Source organism: Dama dama, chromosome 12 (genome assembly GCF_033118175.1).
Source record: "Dama dama isolate Ldn47 chromosome 12, ASM3311817v1, whole genome shotgun sequence".
Classification (NCBI taxonomy): Eukaryota; Metazoa; Chordata; class Mammalia; order Artiodactyla; family Cervidae; genus Dama; species Dama dama.
In genome coordinates this window covers 17,431,144-17,450,740 of record NC_083692.1, presented here as the reverse complement: position 1 = coordinate 17,450,740, position 19,597 = coordinate 17,431,144, and the positions used below count along the sequence as shown (strand labels likewise).

The 19,597-nt window shown below is 43.8% G+C and overlaps 1 protein-coding gene and 1 non-coding gene across 2 annotated transcripts in view; one reads left to right on the top strand and one right to left on the bottom strand.

Moving 5' to 3' along the window:
* The window catches only part of TMED10 (transmembrane p24 trafficking protein 10), a 32,250-nt gene extending 22,029 nt beyond the window's left edge, over window positions 1-10,221 (bottom strand). Inside the window, exon 1 of the mRNA XM_061156592.1 lies at window positions 9,932-10,221. Coding sequence (XP_061012575.1) covers window positions 9,932-10,156 — 225 coding nt within the window. The 5' untranslated portion in view covers window positions 10,157-10,221. The remainder of the gene's footprint in view (window positions 1-9,931) is intronic.
* Window positions 10,222-10,979: 758 nt separating this feature from the next.
* LOC133067604 (U6 spliceosomal RNA) lies at window positions 10,980-11,086 on the top strand. Its single transcript, XR_009695372.1, has one exon. It is a non-coding gene; the product is annotated as a U6 spliceosomal RNA (small nuclear RNA).
* The last annotated feature ends 8,511 nt before the right edge of the window (window positions 11,087-19,597 follow it).

The following is a 19,597-nucleotide window of genomic DNA, read 5'->3' as shown; positions in this document are numbered from 1 at the left end:
TACTTCTGCTTTACTGACTACACCGAGGCCTCTGACTGTGCGGATCACAACAAACTGGAAAATTCTGAAAGAGATGGGAATACCAGACCACCTTACCTGCCTCCTGAGAAATCGGTATGTAGGTCAAGAAGCAACAGTTAGAACCAGACATGGAACAAGGGACTGGTTCCAAATTGGGAAAGGAATACGTCAAGGCTGTCTACTGTCACCCTGCTTCTTTAACTTACATGCAGAGTACATCATGCAAAATGCCAGGCTGGATGAAGCACAAGCTGTAATCAAGACTGCTGGGAGAATTATCAGTAACCTCAGATATGCACATGACACCACCTTCATGGCAGAAAGTGAAGAAAAACTAAAGAGCCTCTTGATGAAAGTGAAAGAGGAGAGTGAAAAAGTTGGCTTAAAATTCCACATTCAAAAAACTAAGATCATGGCATCTGGTCCCATCACTTCATGGCAAATTGATGGAGAAACAATGGAAACAGTGACAGATTTTATTTTCTTGGGTTCCAAAATCAACGCAGGTGGTGACTGCAGCCATAAAATGAAAAGACACTTGCTTCTTGGAAGAAAAGCTACGACCAACCTAGACAGCATATTAAAAAACAGAGATGTCAGTTTGCTGACAAAGGTCCTTCTAGTCAAAGCTATGGTTTTTCCAGTAGTCATGTATGGATGTGAGAACTGGACCATAAACAAAGCTGAGAGCCAAAGAATTGATGGTTTTGAGCTGTGGTGTTGGAAAAGACTCTTGAGAGTCGCTTGAACTGCAAGGATATCAAACCAGTCCATCCTAAAGGTGATCGGCCTGAATTTTCATTGGAAGGACTGATGCTGAAGCCAAAACCCCAATACTCTGGCGAGCTGATGACTCATTGGAAAAAACCCAGATGCTGGCAAAGACTGAGGGCAGGAAGAGAAGAGGACGACAGAGGATGAGATGGTTGGATGGCATCACTGACTCAATGGACATGAGTTTGAACAAACTCCGGGAGTTGGTAATGGACAGGGAAGCCTGGTGTGAAGTCCATGGGGTCGCAAAGAGACACGACTGAGCGACTGAACTGAACAAAGCAGGTATTCAATGAATCGTTTTAGCTGCTACCAAGCCACAGTAAGAAATATCAGACGACTTCAGCAATTCCTGCATGTGTTTTACTGATGTAATAAACATGAAGGACTCAACAACATTAAGTTTGGGGGAGTAAAAGAGAGGACTGTGGATGCATATTATTATGCTCAGAGGTTGCAGGTCTATACGTTTCATTTCGTTAAGAGTTCACACTGAACCTAAAGCTGTAGGGTCTATTACTCTAATGGGAGAGAACACCAACTCACCGAAGATACTATAGTTTTACACTAGAAAAGTAGTATCAGAAATACTTCCAAGAGGCTACCACAAGTTCTATATACAAAGAATATGGGTGACTCTGATAGCCTAGCAGCTGTATTTAATGGTCATAAAACAAATTTACTCTGATCTTTCAAACAAGATTAAGTATCAAGTCTACCAACAGCATCCCTGAAATCAAAGGACATCTAGATTTTACCCAGAGCAAAGTCAAACTTAGAAGGCCATAAGCAGCAATAAGCAACACTAAATTCTTTCAAATTTCCAACACAGTTCAGCAATAGCATAGCACAGCACAGAAGTGACGTTTAAGGAGGCTTCTGAAGTACTGAAAACTAGACATGGAAAATTTCCAGGCAGTGGTATGATAATGGATAGATGCTCTCTTCCTGAGTCCATCAGCATTTACTGTATCAACTCAACACAGGCAATACGTCATTATTGACTGGGGTGGGGCGGGGGGGTGGGAGAGAGGGGGAGTGCAGGGTAGGCAGGGGAGAAAGAGAGGGAGGAAGGGAAAGGGAATGAGAAGGAAAGACCAGTTGCTGCCCTAACAATACTGCTGCGGGGGTGAAGCCAGATCAAATGTTTTTTTTCATACTGTTCCAAAGTTATTTACGGTAAAAACCTCCAGCGTGACCCTTTCAGGCACAAACAAAGCCTTGTTCTTTCTCAACAACTAGTCCCTTGATTTCCCACAAGTTGTGTCGAACAATGAGGTTGGGGGCACAGGATAAAGCAGATGACATCAACCTCCCTCAAGTCGGAGGCTTGTTTGGGAGCCCAAATTCTGGTCTGTGGCCAGCTGGCTGCTTTCACAGAAGGCGCCACTGTCCAGGCTGCAAGGCCGCATATGCATATGGGGGCCGCAGCTCAGGATCAACCACCAGTCAGCAGCTCACACAAGAAACAGTGAAGAAGCCACCACACCCCACCAGGTTACCTTTAGAAATCGGTTTCCTGTTCCTAGAAACATGAGAAGTCATCATAAAGATATGATACAGCAATTTCAAATTCTAAGCAGCCCCCTTCTCTAGATCACTTGAAAAGAGAGAAGGCTGTGGACAAATGTCCAATGAGAGAGGTTTAAATGAAGTAATGCTGTTTAACTTTTGTGGAGACGGAAACACACAATTTAATTTAAATTAAATTTTTAATTAAAAAAATTTTTTTAATTTAAATCTAGAAATTAGTATATAATACAAAAAATAAACTAGATTTTAATATCATTACATTTTAATGTACCAATTAGCCTTCTGTACTATTTATTGATCTGTTTCTAACCCACTGTACAACAGTCACACATCAAATGTAAATTTGAGAAAGATGTATTTTTCTTAAGAGAAAAAGATCAGCCCTCAGCATAGACAACAGTAATCATGAGCTGAAGCATAGCTACTCCAAATAAAATCAATTAAAGGTGTAGTGCACATGTGTGTGCACACACAGACACAATCTTTTCATACAGCTTTTAGTGGTGAAAAAAGTATAGGCCAATGGTTTCCCAATGGCCAAGGTTCTTCTTTTTTTTGTTTTTTTTGTTTTTTTCAAGGTTCTTCTTGATCATTTTTAGGCTTAAACTGTGATAGGCCTATGACTCAAGGGTGAACTTTCCAAATGATCTTGTTTGGCTTTCTTATCTGTAAGCTAGCTGGGAAACACTGGGACCATATCTGAGTATAATAGCCAAATAAAAAATAATCTCATTTGACAAAATGGATTATTAATAGCAACAGCACTCTTAAAGAATAACAATGAGAAAAAAGTTAGACCAACTGGATTATTTGGAAGAGGCTAAAAATGTATAAGTGACCTAAATTATTACCATTAGGCTTTTCTTTCTTTTCTGGTGATGATTACGACATCTCCTCACAACTGCTTTCTTTTTTTCTGTAATGTATTTCCAAAGTATAAATCACCCTTAGGCAATAACTCATCTCATTCCCTAAAATTAATTCATCCTCCAATTTTCACTATTAACACAGATTCCAAAGAACAACTGATACTGGAATCTGAGACTCTGTCTGCCAACTGAGGAGACACAGGTTTGATGCCTGATCTGGGAAGATTCCCGCATGCTACCAGGCAACTTAAGCCCATGGGTCACAACTATTGAGCCTGTGCTCTAGAGCCTGCGAGCCACAACCACTGAGCCCACATGCCGCAACTACTGAAGCCCGGGCGTCCTAGAGTTGGTGAAGCCACTGCAAACTAGAAGCCTGCTCACCATAACCAGAGAGTAGCCCGCACTCCTGTGACTGGAGCAAAGCCAATGCGCAGCAATGAAGACCCAGAGCAACTGAAAATTAATTAATTAAATTATTAAAAAAAAAAAAAAAAGGCCTTGGCTGGCCACTCAAATACATTTTACCCTATTAACCACTCCTTACCACCTATTGCTTGATTTTTCATTATAAAACTTATTACTACCTGAGATTTGTCTGTATCTTTTTAAACTTGTATTTTGTCTTTGTTCTCACTAGAGGTCAAGGACCTTGTCTGCTATTCATGCCTATAACCCCAGCTATGTTTGGCATCTGTGCTAAGCATTAAATAAATATTTACTGAATGAGGGGGAAAATCACAAAACTTCAGAATTACTCTCATTAAAATGCTCTTTATCTGTCACTGCAATGACACAGGGAGAGGAAGTGAGATAAGCAATTCAATTTTCATTTACTAGAGAGAAATGCAAAGTACTAATATCTATGGCCCACTGCAATAAGCCCTGCACAATAAAGAGCTCACCTCCATTAGCCCTTCTAATAATTCTATGAACACTATCATCCCCATCTTACATATAAGAGACTCAAAGAGAAAGGTTAAGTAATTCCCCTAAGACCATACCCCCTTTAAAGAGTGGAGCTGATGGGATCTGAACCCAAATCTGTCTGACTCCAGACCCAAGCTCAGTAAGACTAAAATATTTAACTCAGTTGTACAACAATGCCTACACAGTAGGCATGATATTACTTTCCATTACTGGGGAAGCACACAGGAGAGGTGTACAGGCAAAGACTGGTCCCGGTTAAAAGAACATTTGTGTTCAAAGAACTGCAGGGTATTCAGAATGGCTACAGTGAGGAGTAGGAGGAGACAAGTGAAGATGAAAAGATCAGAGATGAGATTAGAACAGTGCCAATTCATTTGTTCACTCACTCCTTAGGCTGAAGTTCTACTATGTACCATCCACTGTATTAGACATAGGCATTTCAATGACGATTCAGACATAGGCTCTGCTCAAGCTTAAAGTCTACCTGAGGAGTTGGGTAAACACTGAACTACAAGGCAGAGTGATATATGGTAACACTCATGTATTCATTGGACATTAAGGTGCTCCTTGACAGGAAGATGATGAATGAGACAGGTTCATCAAGACACTACATTCACAAAGATCCTTCTAAGAGAGAGTGCCTCCATCAGGGCAATAGCTAAATGCCAAGCCCAGGTGACCAACTTTTGCAGAAAGTATCCATGTCTCCAAACCGTGGCTGCTTAAACCAGGGGTAAATATATGACCAAAAGGAAAATAATTAACAGGCTGTTTGGAGACCTAGAATGTGGCCTGGGATATAAAAAGAAGCTGAACCAACCAGATCCTTGCACACTGGAGTTGCACCTCAGAAGGTGAAATGATGCACAGAGAGAATTCTTGAGGCAGAGTCTGGACCACTCATGGCCCACTGCTTTAAGAGAAAGCAGAACTAAGTGGACAGAGGCTATGAAAAAGGTTGCAAATTGTGCTAAGGAGTGGGATCAAGCTCACATATAGGTTCTGCAGCCTGCACAATATATTAAACTTTTAAAAATGACACCTGACTTATGGTCTCTAAAATACCATGCCTCACAAAAAGGAACCACAACTTTTCGGAGGAACAGCTGCATCCAGGTCAAGGGTTCGACATACAAAAGATGAGCCAAGGGCACCACCTAGCTATTCCACAAAACAGGTAAGCCATCAAAGTCCAACAGGATTGGGTCAAAAGGATATAGGAGCCAAAGGGACAAGTGAGCATAAAGAATGACTGCAACTGACTAAAACAATCACTCCAAAAATGGAAGTAAACAACAATAAAAAATGATCTCAGTATAATACTTAAAACAACAACAACCTTCTTCAGACTACAGTGGCAATGACAAGGGCAACAACTGTTTGCTCTGAAAACCAACAATAAAAAGGAATGAACTCTGCACTGAGCCCAACTTTCCTTCCTGAATTATAAATTTTAGAGTAATCAAATGGCCTTGAGTGATGAATTTCTTAAGAATAATTCCAGCTAGTAAATACGAAAGGAACAATTAGAAAATCATCATTTCACAATCTTAATGAAACAATATATCCACATAAGTCATCAATAGCTTCACAAGTTAAAGATTGATTGGCAGCTTTACATTAGAGGCTCCAGGCTGTTACCAACTTCGTAGGCAGGATAATGCCCCCAACCCCCAAGAGATGTCCATATCCTTATTTCCAGAACTTGTGAATATGTGATTATATGTGGCAAAAGGGGGTTTGCAGATGTGGATTAAATTAAGGGTCCTTATAAGGGAAAGAAGGAAGCAGGAGAGTCAGAGGAGATGAGATGATAGAAGCTGAGAAGGGAGAGAGGTTTGGGTGGGAGAAAGGAAGAGAAAGTTTTGGAGATACTACGCTTCTGGCTTTGAAGATGGAGAAGGGGTCACCAGTCAAAGAGTACAGGTGGCCTCTATGAGTTGGAAATGGCAAGTAAATGGATTCTCCCCTAGAGCCTGCAAAGGAACACAGTCCTATTGACATCTTGATTTTAGGATTTCTGACCTCTAGAACTGGAAGATAAATGTGTGCTGTGAGCCACTAGTGAAAGTCGCTCAGTTGTGTCTGATTTTGTGACCCCATGGACTATATAGTCCATGGAATTCTCCAGGCCAGAATACTGGAGTGGGTAGCCTTTCCCTTCTCCACGGGATGTTCCCAACCCAGGGATCGAACCCAGGTCTCCCACATTGCAAATGGATTCTTTACCAGCTGAGCCACAAGGGAAGCCCAAGAATACTGGAGTGGTAGCCTTTCCCTTCTCCAGGGGATCTCCCCGACCCAGGAATAGAACCAGGGTCTCCTGCATTGCAGGTGGATTCTTTAGCAGATGAGCTACCAGTGAGCCACTAAGTTCATGATGATTTGTTATAGCAGCAGCTGGACTTTAATACACACAACTGAACCCACTGATCTACCTTAGCAGCACCAAGGGGCACAAAAGTACTGTGTGCAGTGTCATGATGTCACATGAAGTACACAATACCACTCGTGAAGTAACCTCACATAAACGCGAATCCAGTTACCTCTTTACAGTTGATTACTTTTACAAGAACAAGGGGGACAGACTCGTCAAATGACACCTCAAGGAAGCAGAGACAAACCTATAATGTAGGACATGATTTAAGGACTACTGACTCCAATAATATAATTCAAGCATATAAAAAAAAGGGAGCTGGGGAAGAGAGAGTGAAACTATTGTAGATTAAAGAGACTTGAGAGATACAACAAATTAATTTTAAATAGCTATTTTGAGACAAGTGGAGAAATTTGAGTATGAAGTGGTAGGTGGCTCAGTGGTAAAGAATCCGCCTGCCAATGCAGGAGACATGGGTTTGATCCCTGGCTTGGGAAGATCCCCTGGAGGAAGAAATGGCAACCTACTCCAGAATTCTTGCCTGGGAAATCCCATGGACATAGAAACCTAGAGGGCTACAGTACATGGGGTCACAAAAGAGTCAGATACAACTTAGTGATTAAACATCAATCATTAGATAGCATTAAGGAATTATTGTTAACTTTGCAAGGCATGAAAACAGTCACATAACATTGTGATTAAGTTCATATTTTTAAAAAGATTCATCTTGAAGTATGAAAGACTGAAATACCATGATAATTAAACTTTAGTTTAAAATTAAACTTTAGTTTAAGTTTTATTCAGCATAAAATGAGAAGGGAGAAGCAGTTAAGATGAAACAAGTCTGACACGATTCCGATAATCTGGGTAATGTGTACATGGTGGACAGACTGTACTCTTCTCTATAAAAAATAAACAAATACCAAGACCAACTTGAATTAGTTGGTGATATTTTAAAATCAAGAGCTTTCGCTTCAAAATCTGGATTTCTAACTTCATTTGAAAAACCAGATGTGGCAACAGGTCCACATCAAGAGATAAGTACTGGCTATTCCAAACTGAGAGTTTCCACTACTCCTCGTTATCCCCCATTTATCATCACAGCTACTGTTTTTCTTATAGCTGGCCCAACTCATTCATTTATGTTACCTACTTGGCATCTAGAAGGACCTCAGAAGTAGTCTGAGTAAGCTGGTCAGTAGCGAAGAGAACAGAGCAGACAGAGGATGAGATGGTTGGATGGCATCATCGACTCAACGGACATGAGTCTGAGAAAACTCTGGGTTATGGTGAAGGACGCCAGGGAGGCCTGGTGTGCTGCAGTTCATGGGGTTGCAGAGTCGGGCATGACTTAGAAATAAACAACCACAAAGTAAGAGAACAGAGCAGACATGGGGAGAGCAAGTGTGTGATGGTAAAGTGCTGGCGTGTAGATACAGATTCCTGCTGCTGAGGTCCCTTCAGCAGCCTTGGATATAAACGTAATTCCTGTAAGAACTTGCTATATTATATGCTTCCTGTATTAAGTGTTTACTAGAAGCAAGTCAGTATGCTTGACATTCAGAAAAAAATGAACATGAAAATAATTACTGCCCTCACGATACTAACAGTCTAATGAGGAAGGCAAGATATAAATACAAGTAGCTACACTGTAAGATGAAAATAAACTGAGTTTAGGGTACCGTTCAGGGCGGCTCATATATAAAATGCAAAGGGGGATGACAAAGTGCATAAAGCTCCAGGAAGAGATCATGAAGAGTGCTACAGGGTATGTTGGAAAATTTAAACTTTACCAGGTAAAGAACAGTTAAGGTTTTAAAACATAAGCACCAATCAGAGGAGCAACACTAGAGATGAGAGTAAACTCTCTTTCTTTCTTTTTTTTTCTTTGAGTAAACTCTCTTTCATTGCTCAAATTCTTTTGATTCTATGCACTACACCCTTTGAAGAGCCAGAAGCAGGACCCCCAAAATACTGTATCTAAGTCTATAAAGTTACGCCATCATTCCTTTCTTGGCCAGAGAGAAGTTTGGGGCCTGAAGAGAATAACAAAAGTCTGGGTCATGGTGCAACAGTGGTGAAAATAGTTTACATCTCTCAAAGTTCAAATAATCTGCATCTGTTAACCACTGTGCATACTCAGTCACTTTAGTCATGCCCAACTCTTTGCGACTGTAGCCCTCGCCAGGCTACTCTGTCTGTGGGATTCATCATGCAAGAATACTGCAGTGAGTTGCCATGCCCTTCTCCAGGGAATCTTCCTGACCCAGGGATCCAACCCTCATCTCCAGAGCCTCCTACACTGCAGGTGGATTCTCTACCCTCTGAACCACCTGGGAGGCCATCTGTTACCACTATTGGGTTCCAATACCTTAAAAATAAACTATGGTCTTATTACACCCAAAGCTCTAATAAAGTGTAAAAATGTTTCTTCCTGTCTGGGTTCAAGACCCCTCCTGCTAAAAACAAAAACCAGGTGCTTATAGTGAATGAATAAAATTACCTAAAATACAATCAAATATTGACAGATATCAAACACATTAACGCTTCAAAGATCAGGTCTGGTCATCATCCCCAGTCAATATGGGACCAAACTGGCACTACAGCAGTAATTGTCACCATCCAAGAGCATCACTGAAATTTACAGAAAACTTGGCCAAGCCCAGACTCTGGGGAACCAGAAAGGAAAGGACTAGAGACTGAGACCGTTTTGTCACCAAAAACCGACTTTAATCAATCACAGGAATGACAAATAAAAGACACGGTGAGAATAGGACTGCAGCAGTTTTCTGTCACCTTACTTAACTCCCAACCCAAGAATCCACTTCAGCTCTGACACCAGCTCTATTACCTTTCTGAGCCTCAGTTTTATCACGTGTAAAATGAGGCTAAGCAGTAACTTACTTCATAGGGTAGGGTAGGAACTAATTGCTAATATGTGTATAGCAGCACGGGACCTAAACACAGCTGATGCTCAAGAAATAACAGCTTTTTATTATTCACAGTAAATTTAAGTGATTTCATTATTTTCCTGCAGGTAACAATGTCTTATGATGCTAATCCCCATAAATAATCAGCCTCCAAAGACTTCTTCGAAGACCCCTAGTTACCAGTTCAAAGTACCTAAAACCAAAACAGGGACAGGACCCTGACAAGGACCCAAAGTCAAGGCCGCGGCCGCTCAGCGGTTACCACATCCGCCAAGACCCTAGCGGGCCCTCTAAAGGGTTCCCGGCTTCGGTGCGCGGTTCCCAGTCCCGCCCCGCGACCGCCAACGAGCGGGGTGAGGGGGCGGTCTCGACGGCGCGCCCTTCGCTCTCCGCGCGGCCAGGCCAGCCCTCCAGGCCTCCGCCCGCCCGACTCCCCGATCCTCGGCCACCTCGCCGGCGCCTGCGGTCTCCCCTCCCCGCCCCACCCCGCCCCGCACCTTGAGATGGGTGCGCAGGCCGCCGGCGCCCCCAGACTGGTCGGTGATCTCGTACGCGCCCGTCACCAGCAGGTCCTTGTGGATCTCCTCGCGCAGGCACTTGCGTGAGTTAACGGGCAGGTGGAAGGAGATGGTGAGGACCGAGCTGGGACCGAGCAGGAGTAACAGCAGCAACGCGAACGGACAAGGGCCACGCCGAGCTTGTGGGCCTGAGGAGCCAGACATGGTGCCGGAGACTTCGCCGCCCTGGGCCTCGATCGCGCCGGAACCGGGAGGGCCCACGGAACTCACCTCTGACCTTCTCAAAGTCGCCGGCGCCATTTTGGAGACTGGCAAATAGATGGGGGCGGGGGAAATGTATTAGTAAACCTTTAGAAAGTGAAGAAGGGATATGATACTACGTCATGCCCACAAGTTAACGTGGTTAAATCAGATTTTTCCAGGAGTTTCCAGGAAAAGTTTCATTTTTATTAAGCTCAGTGCCTGCTCAGTCGGCCATAGCAAGTACGGGCAGCTCAGGAAGTAATTTTCTTTTAACTTCCGGAAGTAGCGCCCGCGAGGTTTAAGGTCGGTGATACCATAGCAACCAAGCCCCAATAGGAAACAGCCACACTGCCTATCGCTGGGCCCGCCCACCGACCACCCCCCACCGGCTGTGGGGCAGTCCTAGCACCCTGGTGACAGTTGGGACGTAGAGCACTTAAGAGGAAGACTTCGAGAAGCAGAGGGAAGATTCTAATTTCGCTGTTAGGCGAGTTGGGGCCAGAACTTCAGAGAAGTGGTGGAAGTCTCCTGGTGAATGTGAGCTGGAGGTGTCCAGTTCGTGCGCCTGAGCGGGGGTTATTTGGGCTGTAGTAACTAATTTCTGAATGTGCATCTTGTTTGGCAAATATTGAGCACCTACTCTGTCAGGTATTATTCACGCTAAATTTGGATTAATATTTAAATTGAATGAACACTGTAGATGGACCTAATGTGGTTTACCAGATTAGAGTTGTACATGGAGGGCAAGTATTGGTGTATTTTAAACGTTTAAAATAACCGTCTTGTGCTCGCTTCGGCAGCACATATACTAAAATTGGAACAATACAGAGAAGATTAGCATGGCCCCTGCGCAAGGATGACACGCAAATTCGTGAAGCGTTCCATATTTTTAAAAAAAAAGAAAAAAAAAAAAAAGAAAAAAAATAACCGTCTTACGGGTCATAGCAAGAAAATGTACATAGTAATCATTCATGCTTTCCTGTAACAAATATTTACTGGTTACCTATTGTGTGCCAGACTCTATACCATTCGTACATACTCACATGTTTATTGATTTAATCATTATGGGGATGCTGTGAAATATTCAAGGCTAAAAAAATAGGAAGATGAAAAAAAGAGTACTTAAGTTTGAAATTATCTTACTTTGATTCATGTTTATTGAGCATCTACAGAAATACCCAGAAGGTGGACTGTCTGCACTTAGCAAATTAAATAACTGTTCCGTATTTATAACTTCTTTCAGCCTACCTAGTTTTCCTGGAGCTGAAGTCGCACAAACAAAACAAGAACAAACATAAAGGAGCTGTAAAGCATTTTCAGTTTAGTTCAGTCACTCAGTCATGTCCGACTCTTTGTGACCCCCATGAACCGCAGCACGCCAGGCCTCCCTGTCCATCACCAACTCCCAGAGTCCACCCAAACCCATGTCCATTGAGTCGGTGATGCCATCCAACCATCTCATTCTCTATCGTCCCCTTCTCCTCCTGCCCTCAGTCTTTCCCAGCATCAGGGTCTTTTCAAATGAGTCAGCTCTTCGTGAATCATTTTAAAATTTGACAAAAGGCATATAATAATTATTTTATGAGGTGTTTACTTAGGAACACTTAGTTTGATTTTTTTTATCCCTCTTCACAAGAGATATGATTGCTAATCTACTCGGTGGTGGTTTAGTCACTAAGTTGTGTCTGACTCTTGTGACCCCATGGAATGTAGCCCACCAGGCTCCTCTGTCAGTGGAATCCTGCAGACAGGAATACTGAAGTGGGTTGCCATGCCCTCCTAAAGGGGATCTTCCCAACCCAGGGATCAAACCCAGGTCTCCTGCATTGCAGGCAGTTTCCTGCATTGCCAGTAACTCTTTAGCAACTGAGCCACCAGGGACGCCGTCTGTGTGTGTGTGTGTCCGAAGTTGCTTCAGTCATGTCTGACTCTTTGTGACCCTGTGGACTGTAACCCACCAGGCTCCTCTGTCCGTGGGATTTCCCACTACATCCTGATAATTTGCATTGGTCTTTTCCTTGCCAGTGCATGAAATCAGTACCAAGTCATTATCTAGTTCATTGTTTACTAACAGTCCTGAGGCTCTGCTGATCATCAGCAAGAGATTTGCAAACCATAAAAAAAAAAAAAAAAACTATAAAAAAAACCAAAAACCTATGTGTATGTTTTCTTTAGATTTCTTACATTTAAATAATAGCTTACATGTTTTAAAATATTTTCACACGTATTAATTATCTTGTTTGGCAGTTTCAAAAACCAGTGTGACATAGGCTGGGCAAATCTTTTGATTTTATAGATGAGGAAACTGAGGTTCTGAGACCCCAAAGAATTCTTGTACCCAAAGTCCCATAGTTTAAAAGTGACAAAGTCAGTCTGAGGGCCTGAACTATCTTTAAAAGGTGCTATTAATATTATTTATATTTTACAGGTGAAGAAATTGAGACTTAGAGAAATTGAGTTACTTTCCTCAGTCACAGCTGTCAAGTCCTTTCCTGTCTCACTTACCCTGGTCCCCAGCTCTTCCCTGTCCCCCACCCCCTCTGCCCACCCTTCCCTCCTTTATATTTTTCTCCTTAGTACTCATCACTATCTAATGCTGCATATATTTTACTTATTTATCATTAAATTAATAATATAAATCTGTCTTAATATTAATCTGTCTCCTTAATTAGGATATCTATTTGTTAGGCGCAGGGATTTTTGTCTATTTTGTTCACTACTTTATTTTCTGAATCTCAAACAGTGCCTGGCACTTAGAAGGCACAATAAATAATGATTCAATGAATGCAAGATTAATTTCTTAGCTCCTAGCAGGAGGTCTAACAGTAAATCTATTCCATTATTCCTTAGCTGTTTTCACACAAATTTATTTAATCCATAATGTATCCAAAGTGTAGGATACCACTTCAGTTTCAGCAACATTTTTTTTTTAATTGAAAAACGTGTTCTTGTTTCCATACAAGGTTACAGGGAAAAAAACCAAAAAACTCCCCTCTCTGCTATGTAACTAGAGGGCAGAGTAGATACTCCAGGGAACTAGAACTTTTCAACTTTGCCTCTGTGTTAAATAAGGATTTCCCTGGTGGCTCAGATGGTAAGGAATCTTCCTGCAGTGCAGGAGACATAAAAGATGTGGGTTCGATCCCTGGGTTGGGAAGATCCCCTGGAGAAGGGAATGGCAAATAAGGTACCATTTCACATCTGTTTGGGGAAACGGCCTCATTCTGAATTGGAGAGCAAATGGAAAGTGTCCCCCAATTAGAGAAAATGGTGTTTTTTTTTCCCTGGCCTCACAGTGCTCTGCTATCCCATCATCCTGAAACTTCCCCAGTCAGCCTCACCTAAGATTCCTGAAAACCCCACTCCCCTATCCCAGCCTCTGAAGGTGAAGAGATGTCACCAGGACACACCCTCCACCCAGTCTGTCCTTAAGCCACAGATTCACAAACTTTCGTTTGTATGAGAGGGAGTTTATTTAACACACACCTCACTCCAGACAGTGAATCAGAAGCTCTTATTAAAAATCTGCATTTGTAATAAGCTTGCTGGGCAGTTCTGTGGTTGGGAGTCGCTGGACGAGCTACGGCCCCTTGATGCCTCCTTCAAGCAGCCTAATCCTCTGGTGTGGCTTGAGGCTCCCCGGCTCCCACGCAAAAGCAGTCAAGGATGCCTAACTCCGGTGTCCCTGCCCATTTGTGTGTACAGTCCCACTCACAAAGCTGTATTTGAATAGCTCAAACAAGATGGGTTCTGTGAAGAGACAAGAGAGCCTTTTGGAAAGCAGTTTGTCATGTGTCATACTCTTTGACCCAGAGAGTGACTCCAAGGATCTTTTCTGTGGGTCCTCTAAGTTCTAGAGTCCCCTGGGGAGCTGGTCCTGGAAACTCTATGCTGCCCTGTGGGTGATCTCATCCCATCCAGGACTTGAAATGCATCCATATAGGATAACTCCCAGGTGTGAATCTCCAGCCCTGCCCTCTCCCCTAAACTCCAGAGTCTGTATTAGGCTCCTGACCTGACATCTCCACTTGGATGACTAATAGGCAACTCACACTTAACTCTTGATTTGCCCTCTCCCCCCTACTCCCAAATCTGCTTCTTTCCCCATCTCAGTAAATGACACCACTTTCTACTTCTTCACTGAGGCCATCCTTGTTTCCTCTTTCTCTTACCCCCCAACCCACACAGAGCCAGTTCATCAGCAAGTCCTATGAGTTCTGTGTCCTAAATATATGCCTATCAGTTTCCACTTCTCTTGAGCTAGAGATCGGCCAAATACTGCCCAGCTAGGCAGGCCAAATCCGTCCGGCAACCTCCTGCTTTTATATTGCTCGGGAGCTAAGAATGGTTTCCACACTTGCAGAGGATTGTTACAAATGAAGGAGAAGGGGCAGGAGAGAGAGGGGGAGAGGTAGAATGTGTGCAAGAGCGCTTATGTGGCTCACAAAACCTATTTACTATCTGACCCTTTACAGAAAAATTTTCTTCTCTCACCAAGATAAGACTACAGCCTCCCTCCTGTTCCATTCTTGCACCACTGTAGCCACACTCCTTAATACGTCTCTTGAGTTTCCTGAAAAGATGTAAATCAGACGGATCAGAATAAAGCCCAAATACTTTAGCACGTCCCACTGATCGCCCCTGCAATCAGTCTCCTGCCTACCTCTCTAATCTCACCTTACTCGATGATCACTTCCTCCTACCACCCACCCAGTCACTCTGCTGCAGTCACCTGGCCTTCCAAACAGTTGAAGCTTCTACCTTCATCAGGGCCTTTGCACTGAACGCCTACCTGGAACTTTCTTCTCCACAGCTTGTCCCATGGACCCTGGACTCTGCAGGCTGCTCCTGCTGTTCAGGTCCCAATTCCAATGTCACCTCCCAGGGAGCCCACCTTACATAAGTAACTCTGTCCCCAGGTTACTTTCTATCATGTGATCTGGTTTTATTATCTATATAAGGTGCATGTGCATGCTAAGTCGCTCCAGTCGTGTCCAACTCTTTTCGACCCTACAGACTCTAGCCTGCCAGGCTCCTCTGTCCATCGGGTTCTTGAGGCAAGAATACTGGAGTCGGTTGCCATGCCTTCTGCCAGGGGGTCATCTGGACCCAGGGATGGAACCTGAATCTCTTACATCCCCTGCATTGGCAGTCAAGTTCTTTACCACGAGCACCACCTGGGAAGCCCTTGCCATTATTTGACAGTATCTTGTTCTTTCATTTTTGTTTGTTAATTATCACCCAACCCCACTGGAACTTAAGCTCTAAGAGAGCACTGTTTGCGGTGTGCCTGATGTATCTCAGAGGCCAGGCACAGTATTCTGTGCACACTGGGTGGTCAAATATTTGCTGAATGAAATACTACAACATAACATAAAGCACTTAGCACATCAGCATAGACCAGTTGCTCCATAAATGCTAGTTCCTCTATCTAGTATTTTAATTGCCATTTTTATATGGAGAAGCTGAGGTCTAACGTTGTTTAGTGACTTGCTTCAAGCCATACGATGAGTCAGTGTTAGAGCTGAGAATAGAAATGAGAGCGGACCCGTTTGCAGACATAACTGTCATTACATTTGATAAAACATGATATGTATTATTTAGTCCCCACTCTACTAAGAAGTTTTTGATTCTTCTGGGTTCTCTTTTTCTACTCTCACTTATATTCAAAATACAACTTTTGCGGGTTTAAGTAAATGTAAGTCTTCCAGAACATTCTTAAAGATGTTGGTAGTTGATGTGAAACTTGTAGAATCAATTAACATCTCCCCTTAATTCATTTTGCTTAAAAAACAAGATTTATTTTCTCTCCAGATTCCCATGGTGCTGAATTTTTATCTCCCTAGTAGGAAGCATGACCTCCTCCCTAACCCTCCATCACAATTAATGCCCTTCATTAGTGTTGTCTCTAGAACATTGGCAAGATAAGCCTATCAGGGCCCAACCTTTATGTTACATCCTGTAAATCCTTAGTGCCAGGATCAAAGTTTTTCTAGTGCTGTATGTGAGTTGAGAACACTAAGAAGTCTGGATTTAACAAAAAATTATTAGGAAGAACCTTTATTTATGTATTTATTTGGGGCTGTGCTGCATGGCATGTGGAATCCGCACGTGGAATCTTAGTTCCCAGACCTGGGATCAAACCCGTGTCCCCTGCAGTGGAAGCAGAGTCTAAACTCCTGAACCACGAGGAAAGTCTCGGGAAGAACTTTAAAAATGAGGCAAGCACACGATAAAAATATATGTTCCCAAAGAAGTTTCAGAAAATATGAGAACCATCGCATGAACCGTCACCACTATGCATATGCCTTGAGAGCAAACCAAAGCCGACAAGGGCAGGAGTGGAAGGGAGGTGTCACTTCTGTCCCATCGGCACTGTTTGCTCATGGAGAATACCAGCCCCAGACCCCAGGGCAGAGAGGTGAAGTCCTGGAGGCCAGGAAGGCAGAATCCCAAGGCAAGACTGAGATGAAAAGAAATCCACCTGGCCAGCTGGAGTGGAGGTATCAAGGTGCAAAAAAAAAAAAAAAAAGGAGTTGCAAAGATGAGACTCTGGGGGGAAGGATGTAGGGTCGGGGAGCTAAGATGGAACTGCAGGGGTCCCATGTTTACCTTATGTCTGCAGCCACTTATGCTTCTGAGGAGGAGAAAAAAAAGTATTGAGAAGGAAAGACAGAAATGGGGAAATTGCTCAGTGCTTTGTGAAGTAGCTCCAGAGTTGCGGCAGCCCAAAGGAGGATTTATAGCCAAATGGCATCTACCCTCAAGTCCCTGGAAACAGCTGTGCCTGAAGCCTGCACACAGGCAGGTCCTAAGAGCTCTCGGGATCACTTCGGAAAGCCCTCTGAGACTTAAAAAGCTTGCTGACCAAGAGCAGGGGACTACACTGGTTTTGGCCTTCACTCCTGGTTCTGAGAAAGTTTTGTTTTCTCTCCAACGCACCGTCCTTGATAGGCCACTAAGCGGTCAGCATCTGGTGTCCGCCATCACCAGCTGTCTCTGAAATCTACCAGAAGTTATTCTCCTCCCCCAGAAGCTCTATCTTATGAATGATATGGACCATACAGATGAGAAAAGACCAGGAGCTGCAGACACCTTGATAGAGCCCACATGACCTTCTCTTCATTATTTACTTGATTCATCTCTGTACACTGAATTCACCTGGCAGATTTTTAAAGCTTGCCAATGCCTAGGACCCACCTGGGACCCAATGCAGTCCCAGGTCTGCAGAATATCTGGGTCTTGTCCAGAGGAATAGCATATGTCAGTGGTTCCCTAACTTTGCTACACACTGGACCCATCTGGAGATCTTTAATAAACACTGATGCCTGTCTTCTCCCATGACACCCCTTCCCCCAGACATTCTGATGCAAATGGTACGGGTACAACCTGGGCATTTAGATGTTTTAAAACTTCCCAACATGGCACCCAGAGTTGCAAATTAATGCTGCACCTAACCCTTGGCCATTCCTATTTCCATCCCTGACCTTTCCACACCTTCCAAGGAGCACACTCTCCATATATATTTCTCAGTCCGATTTCCATCCCGGTTTCTCCTGCCTGAGCACTGCTGCCCTTTCTCCTGGGACATGACATGAAATTGGACCTCTGGTAAGGGGAGTCTCTGGAACTTTGTCCCAAGCTGGGGGACAAGGTTCATTCCTGGGCCAGCCACGTTCTGCCAGCTCAAGTGTCAGCAAAGGGGGAATGGAAAGCCAGGACTTTAGATGAAGAGGAAGTTCTCTCGAAGGCACATGAGGGAGGCTTTTTTTTTTTTCCTTTCTTTCTTGCAGAAAGTCATTGTGGCACGTGGGCAAAGGAAGTATTATTAACCGTGCTAAAGAGGTACTTCTCCAAGATTTGGTGTTTCACAGACCACAGCCAGTGCTGTCAGTTCTACAGATGGCCAACTTCTGCATTTCAGATAGTGGCTTCCGAAGATAGCTCAACTTGCATCCCTAAAGCAGAAGACCCAGCTGTGGGGAAGGGAACTATCAGAGTCTCTAAGCCAGAGGTCACCGCCACTACCCACATGAGGGTCGGCGCAAGCAAAATCGTTAGAAGTGACTCTTTTGGAGTGAAGTTGAAGTAACGACATCCAGGCTTGCAATAACCAGGGCTTCGTGGTAAACCCACAGTGAGAGCCTTGGCCTGGACTTCCGGCAGGAGATGTGTCCTTTAGGGGTCCTGGCTCTGCCCTGCCACCCACTCACTGGGCGGCCTTGGGCTAGAAATTACACCATCTAGGTGTTGACTTCCTCCTTTGCAAAATATGAAGCCAGAGACTGAGAACAGAGCCTTTCTTTGACTTTTTATAAGCATGCATCCAAAACATAGTGGAGAAATTGCAGACTCGCAAAGGTGATGCCACCGCATTGCTCACAGCCAGGTTCCTCTACCTTCCTCTCGGGTCTGGTGTCCCGGCTGGGGGTTCAGCAAGCACAGCTGAGCTGTCTCTGGGCCAGGACCTCCACAGTCCAGCATCTAACTGCAAAGACCTCTGATTGCAAAGACCGGCAAAGGATGGGCCGAGAATGAAAGCCTCTGTATTACTAGTTTCCACGCTCTGCCAATAACACATTACCACAACTTGGTGGCTTAAAACAGCAAAAGTGTATTCTGTCACAGTTTTGGAGGCCAAGAGTCTGAAATCAGGGTGTCAGCAGGGACAAGCTCCTTCTGAAGTCTCTTCCCTTGCCTCTCCATTCTTGATGGCTCCAGGCGTTCCTTGGCTTGTGACAGCAAAGCTCCAATCTCCGCCTCTGTCTTCAGATGGACTTCTCTTTTGTGTCTCTCCTCTGTGTCTTATAAGGACATTTGTGTTTGGATTTAGGGTCCACCCAGATAATCCAGGATGATCTCATCTCAAAATCCTTAACTCAGTTACATCAGGCAGAGACCCTTTTTCCAATTAAGGTCTCTTTCACAGGTACCAGGGATTAGGAGGACTTCAGCATATTTTTTGGGGGACACAATTCAATCCAGTATAGCCTCCAAGTGGAGAAGGGTAGAAGGATATGAAAAACCCTAGTTGATACTTAACATCCACAGTTTGTTGTGATCCACACAGTCAAGGCCTTGGCATAGTCGACAAAGCAGAAGTAGAAGTTTTTCTGGAATTCTCTTGCTTTTCAGTGATCCAGTGGATGTTGGCAATTTGATCTCTGGTTCCTCTGCCTTTTCTAAATCCAGCTTGAACATCTGGAAGTTCTCCGTTCACGTACTGTGGAAGCCTGGCTGGGAGAATTTTGAGCATTACTTTGCTAGTGTGGACTTCCCTGGTGGCTCAGACAGTAAAGCGTCTGCCTACAATGCGGGAGACCCGGGTTCAACCCCTGGGTCGGGAAGATCTCCTGGAGAAGGAAATGGCAACCCACTCCAGTATTCTTGCCTGGAAAATCC